The sequence below is a fragment of the Arabidopsis thaliana genome (genome assembly GCF_000001735.4).
Source record: "Arabidopsis thaliana chromosome 1 sequence".
Taxonomy (NCBI): Eukaryota; Viridiplantae; Streptophyta; class Magnoliopsida; order Brassicales; family Brassicaceae; genus Arabidopsis; species Arabidopsis thaliana.
In genome coordinates, this window is record NC_003070.9 from 12918840 (window position 1) to 12935349 (window position 16510).

The following is a 16510-nucleotide window of genomic DNA, read 5'->3' on the forward strand; positions in this document are numbered from 1 at the left end:
TAATTTCTATTCAGTAGTGAGTAGTTCCCACGATTATTTCTTAACACTATGGTAGATGGGCTAGCAGACATAAGATATGCGGCGACGCAACGTGACATATTTTGGAAAGGTTTTAGTAAGGAGAATATATTGTTCTCGATGATGTGATTTTTAATTAAAGATTGCTTTATACTTTATGAGACAATGCTTTTCTTGAAATGGCTACTGAAATCATAAATTAAATTTGGTTCCATTTTGGATATTAAAATTTTGGTCTGGTTTTGGTTTCAATTCTTTCGGATTTGAATTGATTTGAAAATTTGTTGGTATTTGTTCGGATTTGATACTTTTTATCCTAAAATATCCAAGAAGTAACCAAAAAAAACAAAATAGTAACTGAAATACCCAAAAGAAAATATATATTAATGAAAATAATCCAAAATCTACCTAAATTCACAAAATACTTGATATACCCAAAAAAATTGTTTTTATATTATCCGAATATACTCATATATATCTATCAAAATTACCCAAAAGTAGAGGAGGTACCCGAAAAAATGCGTTTATAATTGTAGTTTTTAGGTATTTAAATTATTAGAAATATATACATGACTAATATATTTTGGGTATATATAAGTATTTTTATGTATATTTTTGGTTCTCGGTTCTAGGTTTGGTTGTGGTTCTTTACGTATAGAGGTTTATGTCCACTTCAAATTTTTTACTAATTTTGTTTCAGATTCATGTGTGCTTTTTTGATGCCGTTTGGGGTTGTATTTTTCTTTCCAGTTTTATTTTTTGCCAAGTGCTACTTGCTGTGTGATAAAATATTTATCTATTTGGAAATATTATAAGCGTGACAAAGAGATGACGTAATTGGCCAGCAGTAGCCCATTGTGATGTTTCCTCTAATGCTTCTAGCCATTCTTTGTCCCCATCTAACATGCCTCTTGCACAACACGCTTCTTTGAATGTTTGATAAGTAACTCCCCCAAATGACTTTATTTCAGTAAAGCTGGTAGGACCTTTCACTACATTGAGTAACATCCTCAAATAGGAAAGCTGACCTGCTGTTGGATGTATATTGACTATCCTCCCAATGGTGAAACCTTGTTTTCTTTTTGTCCATTTTTTGTCGTGGTATTCCAGACGAACCGAGTTGGGAATTGAACATATGTCATACTTTTGGCCTCTTCGTCACTTTGATTAATCTTCATCCACTCTGTGAACATTGTTCTGTCAACTCCATCTCGTGAAATGACACTGTCGAGACTTTGGTTTGCATCGAATATAAGAGATTGTTGGTCAGGCAGGTGCAAAGAAAGGCGTTGAACGGCTGGTCTGCTGTAGTGAATAACAAACGAAAATATCCTCCACATTGCCTCACATGCTGATATATATCGACATTCTTGATAATTTTTAATCTCGTCAACATAGTTTGACTCGCCTTTTGTTTTTACCACCGACCCTGAGACCCTCTCTACAACAATGGTAGCTTTGTCAACCCCTTTCTTGATGTATTTAAATAAATACTTTATCGCTTCAGTTGAACAGCACTATTCAACATTCACATGTGCCTTGTACTTTTTCAGTAGTGAGGTTGTGTGGCACTACATGACGATTATCTAGGCAATGTATGTAATCACGTGTATGTAGTCAGTTTTTAGGTGTTCAGATTATTTTAGGCTTATATTTTCAAATGAAATGCATGGTAATCATTCTTGAAAAACCAATGAAATTATAAGCCTTCTTATATAAAAAGGTTTTAACGTCTAAAATGAAGTTGTAATCTAACCTGATTTCTCTGCAATTTTAGTTGTGTCTGATGCGCCCCGTTTACTACGATTACGCTTAGTTATTCCTAGAACAATAAAATCAAGTTAACAGAAAAGTAATTAATCCCCTATGAGTGCAAAAATATTTGTCGTAGCTCTTACCATGTTGCATCTGTGAACCTTCTTCCGTACTTCCTAACGTATTTTTGGTTTGTTGTGTTTTTCTGTTTTAAAATATATGTAAATATGTCACCACTTTCTTTGTAAGGAAGTCGGAGTGCAGCAAGTTTTAGAAGATATTACTTACGTTGTTGTCGTATTTGTTTTCGCCTTTTTCGTCGAGCTTCAATTTGTTTGTCTCTATATTCTATGAGATTTGCTGAAGTTGTTGCTTTCTCCACATCTAGATTTTAAATAATGTAAGTAAATAATTTTTATTTCAAACAATCAATCATTACATATGATTAATGATGAATCTGAACATGTAGTCAATGACGTTGACGTGGAGGGAGAGACAAGCTTTTGAATTCTCTTTGGTTGTTTTGCTAATATTTGTCTTCTTTTCATCCTATTTCTTTGAATATCCATTATATCTGGTGAAATAGAGATGAAAATAATGTGAAATTTAGAGAAGGGTAATACATGCTCCATATGAGGGTTTACGATTTTCCTTAGAGAAGAACCATTTAATATTTTAATCACATACCTGGTAAAATTTGGAGGCTTTTTGATGTATCCTTCTCTGATGTTAAAAAGAAAGTGTTCATTTTCAATGTTTTTGGAGGTTTTACGTTCGCATAACAGAGAACAAGATTAAGAGTGTGTCTAACAATAATTATTTAGAATTTAGGAGTGAAAGTTGATACGTAATGTTTTTTTTTTTGGAAATAGGAAACTTGTATTACCAATTCCATTAATTTTGCATGTTTTAAATGATTTGTTAGTGTCAGTTACCTATTGTAATTTAAAAAAAAAAATATTTTTGAAAATAATTGAAACGAAAAGAAATTGAAGTTTGCCTAAGTCCACATCATTCTAGACTAATATGAAATTGGGGGCGTATGATACGAATTAGCCGGAATTTAGTTATTATACTATTGTTTGTTTGTTTTTTGTTTAAAAATGCAATGGTTTTTCTCTTATTTTATAATTTGCAATGGTATGAGGAGTTTTTTTCCTGAAGTTTGGAGATATTTGTTTTTCCCTTTTATATGAAGTAATTTATTTTTGTATTAATTTAAATAATAATGTATAACAATGTATTAAAGTATATGCTAATTTTAAATTTATGGAAAAATATATGAAAACATGATGCTTTATTGAATAACATAAAGTATCCAAGGTTAAAATGATTGAGTTCTACAAATTAGACATGTTGTTATACATTGATGGTGAAATTTGTGACTGCATATTAGGGTCTTTACTTTCTTCTCCACGCATTCGCCGTTTTTTTCTTTCGGGGCTCTTTCATAAGAAGTGTTGTCTTCGATCTCCATAAAAACTTTGAGCTTTTGTGTGTACTTGGACCCATCTAATAGAATAGCAGAGTGTATAAATTCCATCAAACTATTGATAAAGTACCTGATGTTGCTTCTTCGATACGATACCAAACTTGTGTTTCACCATCGCTGAACATCCTAAGTGCGTTTTCCGTATCACGTTTCCACTCTTTGAATTTGTTAACTTCTTAATTTCCAAATTTGATTGCATGTCATGTAATGTAAGAGAAACATATTTTAGTAATGAAGAAAATAGTGGGAATGTTTGAAAATAGAGTGAATACATCCTATCAAAAAAAAAAAAAATGAAAAAGAGTTAATACAGACCTGTGTTAGGTTCCGTTAAATGGATGAGGAGGCCTTGTGATGACTCGACATGTGCTTTAGGTGAGGCAATGTTCATCGTAAAGCTTTTGAAAGAGTAGGTGAAATCGAAATGAGGCTATGAATACATGTAAAAATGGTAATACATATACCATATATATACATGTTTGGAAGTGTTGAAGGTTTTTTAATAATTTTTTTTTGAAATATCAAATTACATAAATTGTTTTTGAATTTTGTTTTCCAATATGCCGATTATGTATTTAATGTTTAAAGATTTTCTTGATTGGAAGATATTATTAATAAAAATTTTGAATCAAAAACCGTTGAACATATTTTTTTTTTTATGGTAGGAAATAGTTAAAAACCAAAAAAATGTCATGTTATTCAAACTTAGTTATGCTCATTCCTCACTAATATATGGTGCTCAAACTATAGTGATAAGATAATGGTTTATTACAGAACCAGAGAAAGAAACAAAATGTATAAAGAGAAATAACTTGTGAAATAAAAATAACTTGTGAAACTAAAGATTTGAGAAGTAGACTAATATAGGAAATTGTAAAGATAGTAACGTCAAGTTACAATAATAGATGTGCTAAGGTGTCGCCTCTTCGCCGTCTAAATGTTCTTCAGAATCAGATGAGATGATTTGTTTTTTGCGCACTTTTAGATATCGAGTGCTTCAAACTTTTTGAAACCTTGTTTTCTTTTTGTCCATTTTTTTGTCGTGGTATTCCAGACAAACCGAGTTGGGAATTGAACATATGTCATACTTTTGGCTTCTTCGTCACTTTGATTAATCTTCATCCACTCTGTAAACATTGTCCTGTCAACTCCATCTCGTGAAATGACACTGTCGAGACTTTGGTTTGCATCGAATATAAGAGGTTGTTGGTCAGGCAGGTGCAAAGAAAGGTGTTGAACGGCTGGTCTGCTATAGTGAATATCAAACGAAATATCCTCCACATTGCCTCACATGCTGAAATATATCGACATTCTTGAAATTTTTTAATCTCGTCAACATAGTTTGACTCGCCTTTTGTTTTTACCACCGACCCCGAGGCCCTCTCTACAACAATTGTAGCTTTGTCAACCCCTTTTTTTGATGTATTTAAATAAATACTTTCTCGTTTCGGTTGAACAGCACCATTCAACATTCATATGTGCCTTAAAATTGTAATTCCTTACATATGGCTTGTATTGATGTGATGGCATGTTGATTACTTGTTGTTCTTTGGTTTCAGAACCGGATGAAACTAGTAGTGGTTGACTTTTCTTAACTTGTTGGTAGGACACATCATTGGAAGGAATGTTTTTGTTGTATTTCCTGTCATTGGGAGACCATTAATGTTAAGAACCATTAATAAACACTAAAATTTGTTTTTAGTGGGGGTTTTGGAGAAACTGTACCTTTCTAAAATGCAAGTCAATATAATATTGAATGTTATCTTGGGAGGGTTTGTTTGGTCTTTGTTTTGGGATGTCCGACAAGACGAAATTTGACCAAGGTAAGAGGGAGTTGAATGGAAATCACATATAGGCAGAGTTAGAAGAAAGGGACGTTAACATAAGGGGAATAAGAGGAAAATATGTTACCTAGAAGCTCCTCGATCGCCCTTGTTTACCAATTCAAGCAACTTACATCCTAACATATTCGTAACCAATGGAGCAATGTCGCTCTTTAACACTGTCCAAAAACGTTTTGTCTGTGAAAACAATTTTACATTTGTGGTTGGTTCGACGATAACGGTTTGAGGAAGCAACAACATCGAAATCATTGATGCCGTACAAATTGCCTAGAACCATTTGATCTTGGAAGTTAGGCAGCCGATTAGGGAGGACAGAAGCTTCTATAGCACAATCGTGTGAGAAAATATAAAATTATGTGTAATAATGAATGTAAAAAATTGAAGAAGATGGAAAATAGTTAGGATTATTTACATTTTCGTCAAAAAGAAGACATTCAAGACTTAGTAAGCTATTGTTTCTTCTAAAGTCTCAAAATTCCCAACTATGGATGATCCGAACAACAATCTTATTGTTACCTGCGGTTAAATGATCGTCGTAGATTTAATCTAAGGTAGAGTAGGGAGCTAGTGCTTTAGTTTTAACCATTGTGAGAGAGAAGAGAGAGGTGGTGTGTGTCGTATATGTAGCTTTTGGAAAACAAATCTTTATAGAATATTTAAGGGAGATAATTTGGGGATTGTAATGAATTTTAAATTACCATAATTACGCAAACGTTTGCTAATAAGTTTTTGGATTTATGGTAATTTAAACTATGAAGGCGTTACATAGATTAAAATTTTGAAGTTTTTGGATTTATGGTAATTTAAAGTTGGTGGGAAGAAATCAGTCACCCAAAATTGAAATTGAAAGATTGAATTGAATTGATTAAAGTAATTGTGAACAATGATGAGATGCCTCACGTCCCCATTATCACTTAATTCAACGTAAACAAAGACATATGGTAAAAAAAATTTAAAAAATGACTAACCTTTTTAATCTAGATGGCGCCCAGAAGTCTCCTCTCGTTGATGTTTAGGAAGAAGAGAGATGCTTTAATTTTTTTAGGAATCTTCTTGGGGAGGAAGAAGATGTCGAGAGTTGGAGGAAGTAATGGGCAATATGGAGTATAGCAAATAGAATGGGCCTTTATGTTAGGTTAGTTAGATAGGCCCGGTTTTGTTTTTTTTTTGTGTTTTTTTTGTATTGAAAGTACAAAATTCACATAATGAGGACGCCAAATATCGTCTTTTTAGGAGAAGTTTAGGAAAACCTTCTCTTATTATATAAAATTACATAATCAATAAAATCGGTTAAAATTAAGTTAAAAAGAAATCTAGATCCAATTTTTCATCTTTCTTTTCATAGCCTTTTAATGGTAAGTTTCTTCCAAGAGGATTAGATTTGTTTGTGTAGCGATTATTTATATCGTTGACAATCTTGTCTAGTTTCAAAGTCACGATAACATAAATTTCAAAACAAACCATGAATCCTTCTATGATCGCCAAGTCATATTAAGGGCAATGTTCGTTTGATCATCTTGTATTTCCATCGAGAAAGTCCATTGCAATGTTCATCCAAATGCTCAATCAGAATGTTGTTTGTTTCAAATGTTGGATATTCATTTAGATACCGCATTTCAATGAGTTTATGTTTGTTAGCTTAATTCTTATAAATATTCACCTTCATCTAAACGAGTTTAATAAGAAAATGACTAAAAAAACCTTTACTTGGATCTAATCATTTTAAATTTTAATCTTACCTACATTAATTTAACTGTTACAATAAAATATATGCACAACTAAATATTCATTATTATTATTTTAACATATATAAACTAATTTTATGATTCTTGCGGGTTGACGGAAAATATAATTTTTTTGGTTATGGTGAGAAAAATAATTTTGTGATGTTGGAAGAAAAACATGATTTGCTGGAAATATTTTGTTCCATAATTCTACAATTGAACATTTTATTGGAAAGACATTTTCACAAGTTTCCATAAACAAAACTAGTGATTTCACATTTTTAATGGGAAAAACACAATTCTACGATTTTGTGATTTTGATGGAAAATGATAATCCGCGAATTCATGATTTTTAGAGTTCTTTTTTATGCAAAATGTGATTTTTAAAATAGAAAATGAGAACTCTCTATATAAAAAAAATTACATTATCTGATATGATCATAAATGATGTCATATTTGTCATTGGTTATTTTTGATTGAATCCTCTTCATCCAAATGCTCCAATTAAGTTCATCTAGAGGAGTAATGAGTTTGACAATTTGCCTAAATTAGAAAAATCCATTCAGATGATCTATGTGGATGTTGCTCATTTTTGTCACTAAACTAACATCATTTCTCATTTTCATATAGACGAACCTTCTGAGTAAACATACATGACCTAATTGAATATTCGGTTCCTCGTTGAAACAGGTTTATGAAGTAGACAACAAAATGCAAAATAGAATTCAAAATATCTTTTATTTTCTATCAATAATTTAAACTATAGATTGGTAAATCTTTTTTAAATGATCAAATTCTTAAATATCTTTTTTAGTTCTAACATCTCTTAATAAAATAAAACCATTAAAAAAAATACTTTCCTCAGCCGCAATGTTTAACTAGAAATTCTACATGAGAACAATAATTTACAAAACTACCTGAAATCAAATCCAAAGCAACATATGTTTGTACTCAAATGAGATTATAGACATAGCAATTTAGAATTGAAAATTGAATAGCTCATATGGAGCTTTATTGAAACGCAAGAAAGTAAAGTAAAGTAAAGAAAAACTTTTTAGATTTTCACCAAGATCTAATTGATTCTTGGATTGATTTCTTATTGAAAGAGAATTGGTCAAAAACGCAATTCTCTAGGTTAGTCGCATTGTTCTCTGTAAATTATTGTTATATAATAAATAGAACCAAGCAGCCAACATAGTAGTTAACTTTACTATGCTAGTTCATTGAATATACACTTAAAAATAAGGAAAAATGTCAAAACAAATCACAAATTTTTAAATTTGGGACGATTTAATCTACAACTTCACGGAAGACAAATAAATCGTAAAGTTTTTGTTGACTTTCTAAATAAATGACACAGTTTTTGTTGACTTGCCACTTGAGTCATGTCGTTAAATAGGTTAACAGATTTTTTTACGATGTTAATGTCTCGTTTATTTGCTCTGTTAAAACAAAACAACATCGTTTATTGTACGTCGTTTTGTCTGTTGAAACAAATTAAAGCCTAAATTCCCAAATCGTGTTACACAAATTTCTTTTCAAAATATCATAAAATAAATATTACACTCAAATTTTTAGAATGTAGATGTGATATGTAGATTGTATAAATTAGAAAGAAAGCTCAATATCACGACAACAAGAGGATTTTATTTCATTTATGGACGATGGAAACAAAAGTGCATAATACAAATGCATGCAACAACAAATAAGAGAAAAATAAAAATAGAACGAGACACCGATAACATTTTTGACCCCTTTTTATTACATATTTTTTTATTCTTAATTCAACTTGAGAGACTCTTACTGGACTTTAGGTTTTTGACCTCCTCTTTTGAATATATCAATATCTTCTTCACCATTTTGCAGAATTCACTACATGCAAACAACACAAAAATGAAATATCAATGTCTCTCAAGATTTTAACTAATCTTTTAATCAATAGAAATAGAAAGGAAACTCACGGCCATGGATCGTCTCCAACAAGCATCTCATACCCGTCACTATCTGTGAAAGCTATTTTCCATTGGTTGCGAGTTTGTAGTTGGCCTTTGAGATCAAAGAGCTTCTCCAATTCTAGTATTAGCTGATCATATCCATTAAGAACACTTAAATCCACAGCTCTTCCTATTGTTACACCTTGCATTTGAACCTGTTCCATATCAAGATTGCATGAGTTGAGTACAATGAGAAAAAGTTTCATATATAAGGAATAAGAATATTGATCTTATACTTACTTTGGTACAAGTTCTAGTAGAACCAAACTGCTTGCTTTGGATCTCTATTGGTGATCTCAAAGTTTGGCTTTGACCAAACTTTTTTCCTTCAGTAAGTTTCGAAATATCCGAGCCAATTTCTTCAATGGGATCTTTGATCACTAGAGGAATGGCTAGAGAGACTCCAAACAGCCTAAAATTAGTGACTGCCTTGGTTGTTATATTTTCTTCTATTTGTGTAACCATTTGGTTATTGTAATTTAGTTTGGGCATTGGTTGGACAGGGTAGCTCATTAGCAATCTAGAAGGATTCATAGCATCTTCAGTTGTATCACGATAACGAAGAGAAGTATTCATCGGGGAGGCGACGCTTAGTTGTCCAATTTCTTGTCCTTGTGTCAATATAGGAGGCAAGATATGTGATGATGAAGAACATGTATATAAAACAAGAATATTGAGAAGGTATTCAAGAGTCTCAAATTCATTAAATAGAAGATTAATCCTTTAAATAAAAGATTATAAGAGTGTATTTTTATACCGAATTCATTAACTTCTCGTAAACGCTTGTTCTTGAGCAAAGATGATCGCGGAACATTTAACGCAGACATTAAATGTTCGATCTCCCAGGGTGACACTTTATTAGGTCTCGAAAATGATGCAAATTCATCCCACTGAACCTGCAAAATTAAAGTTAATTAGTGATATGTTATTTATTGCACTCAAAAACGTATTCCTAAAAGAATGTTATAAAGTGTGAATGAAATTTTACTTCTAAGCTGCGCCACTCTGAACACTTCCAATGAGGAGAGAAATCATTAACTCCAATAATTGTCCCAAAATATCTTAATCAATTGAACAAAATGTGTTATCATTGATAATATTAAACATTATAAATATATTTATGCAGAAATTTTTTTTCATCTAATGTTACCTTCTTTCAGAGAAATCATCACCCTCAAACCGCATTGTAAATCTTGAACCGACAATGAACTTATTGTTCATAGCGTCTAAGAATTTGTCGTAACTGACAATAAATTGACTTGACCTGATACTTAGAAAGACACAAAATATAAACCTATATGTTGAAGGAACTAATCTATTGATAAATCAATATAATCTAAAATGTGAGTTCAAATGGTTCTTTGAATTACCTTGGCTTGTAAACCACAATGAATATACATTGGTTATCAAGAGCATGCTTTGCGGAAGCAATTACCCCATGTCTCATACAATCTATTGATACTATTGATGAAGGTATATTCCCTTGTTGATGTCTTGCTCGTCTGATACCAACTCGTAACTCTCCAGTCTCTCCCCTAAAACCACAAGTAAATAGTTTAAAAGTCCAAAACTCCAAAACCAAAAGATATATAACAAGAATCAATATTATACCTAACGAATACAATAACATCTCCTTTAACCAACTTTTTCGATGTTGTGAATTCATTCCAACCAGTTGTTAACGAATGTCTTTGCGGTGTACCTGCATGGAATAAGAAGATTATTAGTTACTTCTCTAGGATTTATTACCTCAATAGCTGTGTTTGAATGATTTGAATAAAATGAATTATTACCTCTATAGCTGTGTCTGAATCTCCATTGATTACCATGGAGATCTTTAGCAAGAAGTTCTTGTGCCGGTAGAGGCTGAGACATATCCTAAACCAAAATTTAATATGTAATGTCTAATGAAATCTTAAAATTCAAATTCATTTAAAAAAATTATAACATTAAATACCAGTGGAGGGAGACATTCAATGGCATGTTTTTTCGGAACAAAGAATCCACCATAAGCGCTTGTATCAGAGGCCGTTAAAACCTTCGTAAAGGAATTAACTAATGGCCTAAATTGATTTTCACTCTGAGTAGGGATTACAACTTGCTAAGGATTTAACAAAATCAGAAAATCAATGAGATATAATAGGAGAAAAATACAATTGACTGAAAATAAAAGAGAAATACTAAATTTTCACTTACAGTTGTATCTGGCATCAAAGTGATCTCAGCATAAGTCTCATCACTATTGTTTTCCACCTAAAATCAAACATCAAACAATTAACCAATTACTTCTTTTTACAATGAAATCAAATATAGATATCATGCGTATTTGCTAAAACATAATAGAGATATACCTTAAGATGAATTGCAATAACACGGCATTGAAGCTTAGAAGGAAGATCACAAATTGGTTGTAACTCATTCAACTCTTCTCTTGTAGATGCATCAACCTGAAAAGGCCGTCAAAAGGTTTCATACACAAGAGAGAGATAGAGAGAAAGAAGAGAGAGAGAAGAAAGGGAGATAGAAAGAAGAAAGAGAGAGAGAAGAGAGAAAGAGAAGAGAGAGAGAAGAGAGGGAGAGAGAGAGAGAGAGAGAAGAGAGGGAGAACTCACAAGCTCTATATTGCCTTGAGGAAAGTAATAAACATTTTCTCCAAGTTTTGGAATATCACACAAAGGTCCCGCACAGAGTTTCCATAACTGCTCGTACATATAGCTCTTGGATCCATCAACTGCCGAACAAAAACCAAAAAATTATAACCAAAACAAGTTTTCAATAAGAGAAAATAAAAAAGTTAAAATTTCTTACTTATGCCTGATAATTCAGGTTGTGCATTCACAACGTTGCCAGTTTCCATAACCTCGTATCCAAATATCGGTATACCAAAATATGTTATCTCAACAATTATTATAAAACTTTCTCCCTTTCCTCAACTTCTCTCGCGACCATGATAGCACAAAATATCACATTTATAGGTAAGAACTATCAAAATACATTAAAATACTTCCTTAGATTTGAATACTAAATTTAATAAGGTTACCAAAAATTAATAAAGGTAATTTAGAGAAATGTCATTAATATTTTGACTACACATAAGAAAATCAATTTTCTTATATGTTTATTGATTAAGTTACCAAAATCAACATATGCATTATTCATATATAAGTTGAGTAATATAATACATTTTTAATACTTACAATGAAAAAAAATCTTTGAATTTTGTTTATAGATAGCCATATAAATTTAAATAGGAGTTCTTGCTAGCTTTTTCTTTTCAACATATGCATTACTCATATATAAGTTGAGTGATATAGGAAAATTTTAGTACTTACAACAAAATATTTTTTTCTATGAAATTTGTTTAAAAGTAGCCATATAAATTTTAAATATGAGTTTTTGCTTGATTCTGATTGCATTAATAGGAATTCTCTAGCATTATGATCAAACCTTTCATATGGGATCTATGGTACATCTCATGTTAGGTTATTTTTTTTTTGCTTCCTCTTTAAGTTTTTAAGGATCCCATATAAACCGGCTTTCTCATATATTGTCGCTCTTTGGAGAAATTTCCAAGGGCATGTTCTCTTTTCCATTTAGCTTCCCCTTTCCATTTAACTATGATGTGAATTTGCATGTATCCGATGCCTATTGGGATGTCTTTGGTATCAGGGGTAGATCACCGGTGGTGGTGATGGTTTGGCCTTACAAGGGGATGTGGCTTATAGTATGATGAATTCCATCAAAAATGTACAAGGGCTTCTCGCTGCCTCTCAACCTAAATGTCAGTTAAGCATTTTTGCTCTATGTTTTATATTGATAATTATAATAGTTATTAATTATTATTAATGATAATTATTTAGCTTATAGAATTTTTTTTTATCATCTATAGAGAAATTATTAATTGAATAAACTTATTTAATTCATTAATTCAATAATTTAAATGACTAATTGTTTTATCCAAACCATTTGCTAAATGAATTAGATTGACTCATTATCCATTAGAATCTAAATTTATATAAATATAGATTGGTTTGATTTGGTTTAACCAACTTGACATCCGTAAATATAACACCCACAAAAAAAAAAAAATTATAACACATTAGTCAGACAACATAAAAAAAACTTATAACTCATCTTCTTCTTATAACTCATCTTCTTCTTATAACTCATCATCTTCTTCTTCTTCTTTTGTTGAAGAGTAAATTCACCAAGAGAGCCGACATGGAGATAGAGAAGATGATTGTTGGGTCTGCGGTTTGTGATAGATGGAGATTTAGGGTTTAAATTTGTTTTAACACACAAAACGACGTCGTTTTGTCCTTGCAATAAACGACGTCGTTTTGTCTCTGTAATAAATGACGTCGTTTTGTCTCTGTAATAAACGACGTCGTTTTGTCTCTACAATAAACGACGTCGTTTTGTCTCTACAATAAATGACGTCGTCATAAAAAATAAAATTGTTAACCTATTTAACGACATTACTCAAATGGCAAGTCAACAAAAACTTTATTTATTATTTAGGAAGTCATAAAAAACTTTACGATTTATTTATTTCAGTGAAGTTGAAGATTAAATCGTCCCAAATTTAAAAGTTTATAAAATTTTTAATATTTTTGCCCTTAAAAACACTTTAACATTTTTTCTGAAGATATACAAATATATATGGCGCCAAGTCATAGTATTATTGACTATAGAAACCCACACGATTATAAGACGAAATATAAATTTAATGGATAAATTGGATGTACAAAGAGATATATAACATAATATGAATAAAAGAAAGAAAAGAGAACGAGTTTCACAACATGTACAAAAATCATAAGAATGTCACAGGAGTGGACATAGAGCGGATATCATGAATTTGTGTGATTTTTGATTAGTTTCCTCTGTTCGATCGGCCATTTGTTTTTATCCATACCCGTTCTGTAACGACTTATGTCAAAAGATAGATATTCTGACCGATATTGATTACTTCAGATTTTGTTTTTTTCACCAGTTACGTGATAAGATTTTTAAAATAATTAATATATAGCAAATTTCAAAATTCAACAAACAAAAAGCACTATTGATATATTTTAGGATTAATGTGATGAATACAAATTCATAAAAATTTAAACCTAGATATAATAAACTATACAGTTTAAATATATATAATTATATGTATACATATATCATCACATATATCTTGCTCTTCAGATTTTAGTACTATGATTTGCCTCATTTTAATAGGTATTAAGTTTGAATCTTTGTCCAAAAAAAAAATTTGAATCTATGTTTTGGTCTGTAAAATTATGGATATTTATATTTTCTGCATCAAATCGAAATTGTAACAAACCAAAATATATAGGTCATAAATTTTGTGATGCCCTAGAATGTGGATCAATCGACCAAGTGTTGACACTGGAAGTGACCAAAATATGAGCGTACATGAGATGGGACACGAGTAGGCCGGTACTTGTTGTCAAGCCACACAGCCGTTCCTTTTGCCTCCAAAATAGGCTGCTTTGTCAATTATATACCAAAAGGATCCTAATTAATCAAAACTATACACAAGCAGAAAACCAACACAAAAGGCTTGATGGAGCAACTAAATATACCTCTTGATTTGGAAGTTTAAAGATGAACTGTTCAAAGTAAATGCGCACCAAAGATATCCCCGATATCCTCGTTTTCACCACAAACCTACATCCACTCTGCTCGAAGATATCAACATAAATACAAACATTAACTCTATAAAAGAGAACAAATATTCTTGGAAAAGAGAGTAAGAATATTACACGTAAAGGTGCAAGGAACTTTATTGTTAACTCAGGAATTGCCAAGGCTCCACCAGAACGGGATACTTCATTACAGTTGATACCGATACTATCCATAAACTCGTGTCGACCTTTGTATATATGAAAATAAGTTTAACAAACCATTTTTTGTAAGAATGTGACATAGCACTAACGTAAGTACACGTCTCGACTTCAATCGAGGGTTTATAATAATTTGAGACCGCACAAAATTTATAACTAAAGAAAACTAACCGTGTTGGCAGTAGTTTGCGTAAACAGCATTGTTCACAACACCAAACTGATCCAATTCATAATCACGAACTTTAAGTTCAATCTCATGGAACCCACCAATTCTGCCATATAGAGATTTTAATAAGATAATAAAGCAACATAATTACATTCACTCCTCTTGGCCACTATATATAAGAAACGTAGTCATTACACACAAAAACAAAATCATAAATATAAAACTCCAATATATATGTAACAAGAAATAGTAGTTGCAAACATATATTTCTCTTTTTTTTTTTTTTTTACAAACTCGCTAAAAAAAATGATAATCGTAGGTCATAAAAGGAAGTACATTTATATGGCCGTGAGAAGGTAAATGTGTGAATAATTTAGCTAGTTAGTTACCCTTGGCCTTAGTTTATAATTTTAAAAACTATTCAGTCATCACCTTAATATGCTACAACTGAACCAAAGTTACAATTAAGAAATCTCCTCTCAATTTCTTGGACTCTCAAATTTCTTAGGAAAAGGGCATTGTTTTTAGAACTAAGGCACGTGATAGTTGCCTTAGTAGCAACTAGCAAGAATACCCCTCGATGAAATAAGATTAGCTCTTATGAATTTAAATGAGGGAGGTATATGTATGTGTACCCTGTGCTTCCTCTGAGTTCGAGACATGCGAGGGGCTTGAAGATTTTTGCACTCCGGAGAGGCAGGACATGCCCTCGCCTCCAAGAACGGGGAAACGCCGCATGCATAATCTGAGCCCCCGTGCTGGTAGCTTGAAACATTGCTCTTCTTAGATGTGATGAGTAGTACGTTGACTACTTTTTGTTCGGTTTGTGAAAATAGTTTCAATCACTATATAGGTATTCTAATATTTAGGAAAATGTTTTCAATCACCTAATAGGTATTATAATATTCAGGACAATGTTTTCTATATAGATACTTCTCCATCCTATATATATACAAAACTAAGCACTCTTCTGATCCCATGTTGCCATCTCAGCCAAAAATTGACATATCATTTATATACATAAATTTAATTTCAACCTCTTTGATGCTGACATCTCATCATCCACATACCACATCTGTTTTCCATTAGAGTGCGATGATTAAAGCTCTAATTCACATACTAATTAAACATTTATATATAGTATGGTATAACATATTACATAAGTTGCCCGGGAAGGTGTCTTTATATATAATAGAAAATGTGAAATGTATAGATCTGAGGATAAAAATATTATTTGACATCATAAATGTTGTAAAAATAGAAAAGTAGAGGTAAATGTGGTAGAAATGAAAGGCATCTATCAAAATATGACATTGTTGTTAATTTTCCTAAAAACAATCGTGGTTAAAATGGTTGAAGCAGGTGTAACTACTCATACTAATTAAACAATCATATATTATGATAAATATTTCAAAAGAAGCTGATTAGTGATTGATGGGTCGGAGTAGACGACTTCACGTTGTCTAATTACCTTTCAAATAAACATCTTTTGATTGGGGGGCTTGGGGCCACTCACCATACCCCTTATTTTTATTTTACATTCAGTACTTTGTATTTTTTTATTGAATAATTTTTAGGTTATGAACCGAGTATTTTATATGAGTTTTTTCCGAAGTCTTATTCGGACCAGCGACCTCTTAATGTTTAATAATTTACTAA

At 31.5% G+C, this 16510-nt stretch overlaps 3 protein-coding genes, 1 long non-coding RNA gene and 2 other non-coding genes across 13 annotated transcripts; 2 read left to right on the top strand and 4 right to left on the bottom strand.

Moving 5' to 3' along the window:
* Positions 1-3053: 3053 nt before the first annotated feature.
* Positions 3054-3727, bottom strand: AT1G09205. Of its 2 annotated transcripts, NR_143481.1 has the most exons (2): positions 3581-3727; positions 3054-3440 (listed from the first exon to the last, which is right to left on the bottom strand). It is a non-coding gene; the product is annotated as an uncharacterized misc_RNA (transcript). The 2 variants fall into 2 exon arrangements; NR_143482.1 differs by lacking the exon at positions 3581-3727 and having other exon boundaries at positions 3054-3464.
* A 271-nt stretch (positions 3728-3998) lies between these two features.
* On the bottom strand, positions 3999-6191 carry AT1G06833. 5 transcript variants are annotated; one of them, NR_143398.1, is made up of 5 exons: positions 5522-6191; positions 5177-5430; positions 4991-5048; positions 4769-4907; positions 3999-4649 (listed from the first exon to the last, which is right to left on the bottom strand). It is a non-coding gene; the product is annotated as an uncharacterized misc_RNA (transcript). The 5 variants fall into 5 exon arrangements; NR_143399.1 differs by having other exon boundaries at positions 4991-5430; NR_143400.1 differs by having other exon boundaries at positions 4023-4907; positions 5177-5917.
* AT1G06837 lies at positions 4166-4746 on the top strand. The gene has a single exon (NR_139154.1). It is a non-coding gene; the product is annotated as an other RNA (long non-coding RNA).
* Positions 6192-8463: 2272 nt separating the features above from the next.
* On the bottom strand, positions 8464-11684 carry ARF20 (auxin response factor 20; the record flags this gene model as incomplete). Its single annotated transcript, NM_001333144.1, has 14 exons — positions 8464-8705; positions 8795-8982; positions 9068-9438; positions 9585-9723; positions 9816-9888; positions 9978-10091; positions 10198-10362; positions 10439-10529; positions 10621-10705; positions 10785-10928; positions 11024-11080; positions 11179-11274; positions 11440-11558; positions 11636-11684. 14 exons carry the CDS (start codon positions 11682-11684, stop codon positions 8618-8620), a joined length of 1779 nt encoding a protein of 592 aa, NP_001319148.1. The 3' UTR covers positions 8464-8617.
* A 456-nt stretch (positions 11685-12140) lies between these two features.
* AT1G35242 (uncharacterized protein) lies at positions 12141-12716 on the top strand. The gene has a single exon (NM_001333145.1). It carries the CDS (start codon positions 12405-12407, stop codon positions 12555-12557), a length of 153 nt encoding a protein of 50 aa, NP_001319149.1. The 5' UTR covers positions 12141-12404; the 3' UTR covers positions 12558-12716.
* A 468-nt stretch (positions 12717-13184) lies between these two features.
* On the bottom strand, positions 13185-15817 carry AT1G35250 (Thioesterase superfamily protein). 3 transcript variants are annotated; one of them, NM_001333146.1, is made up of 5 exons: positions 15487-15817; positions 14857-14957; positions 14605-14714; positions 14425-14509; positions 13185-14326 (listed from the first exon to the last, which is right to left on the bottom strand). In NM_001333146.1, exons 1-4 carry the CDS (start codon positions 15624-15626, stop codon positions 14456-14458), a joined length of 405 nt encoding a protein of 134 aa, NP_001320228.1. In that variant the 5' UTR covers positions 15627-15817; the 3' UTR covers positions 13185-14326; positions 14425-14455. The 3 variants fall into 3 exon arrangements, with proteins under 3 accessions (NP_001320228.1, NP_174759.1, NP_001320227.1); NM_103223.4 differs by having other exon boundaries at positions 14425-14520; NM_001333147.1 differs by having other exon boundaries at positions 13951-14520; positions 15487-15815.
* Between the last annotated feature and the right edge of the window lie 693 nt (positions 15818-16510).

What these genes read in the sequence shown, in the direction of transcription:
- AT1G35242 (NM_001333145.1), top strand. Translation starts at nt 12,405, where the DNA reads ATGTTCTCTTTTCCATTTAGCTTCCCCTTTCCATTTAACTATGATGTG.
- AT1G35250 (NM_103223.4), bottom strand. Translation starts at nt 15,626, where the DNA reads ATGTTTCAAGCTACCAGCACGGGGGCTCAGATTATGCATGCGGCGTTT. An exon ending in CGCAAACTACTGCCAACACG is followed by an intron (nt 14,715 to 14,856) that starts GTTAGTTTTCTT and finishes ATATATACAAAG; the next exon opens with GTCGACACGAGTTTATGGAT. An exon ending in TTAAACTTCCAAATCAAGAG is followed by an intron (nt 14,327 to 14,424) that starts GTATATTTAGTT and finishes TTGACAAAGCAG; the next exon opens with CCTATTTTGGAGGCAAAAGG.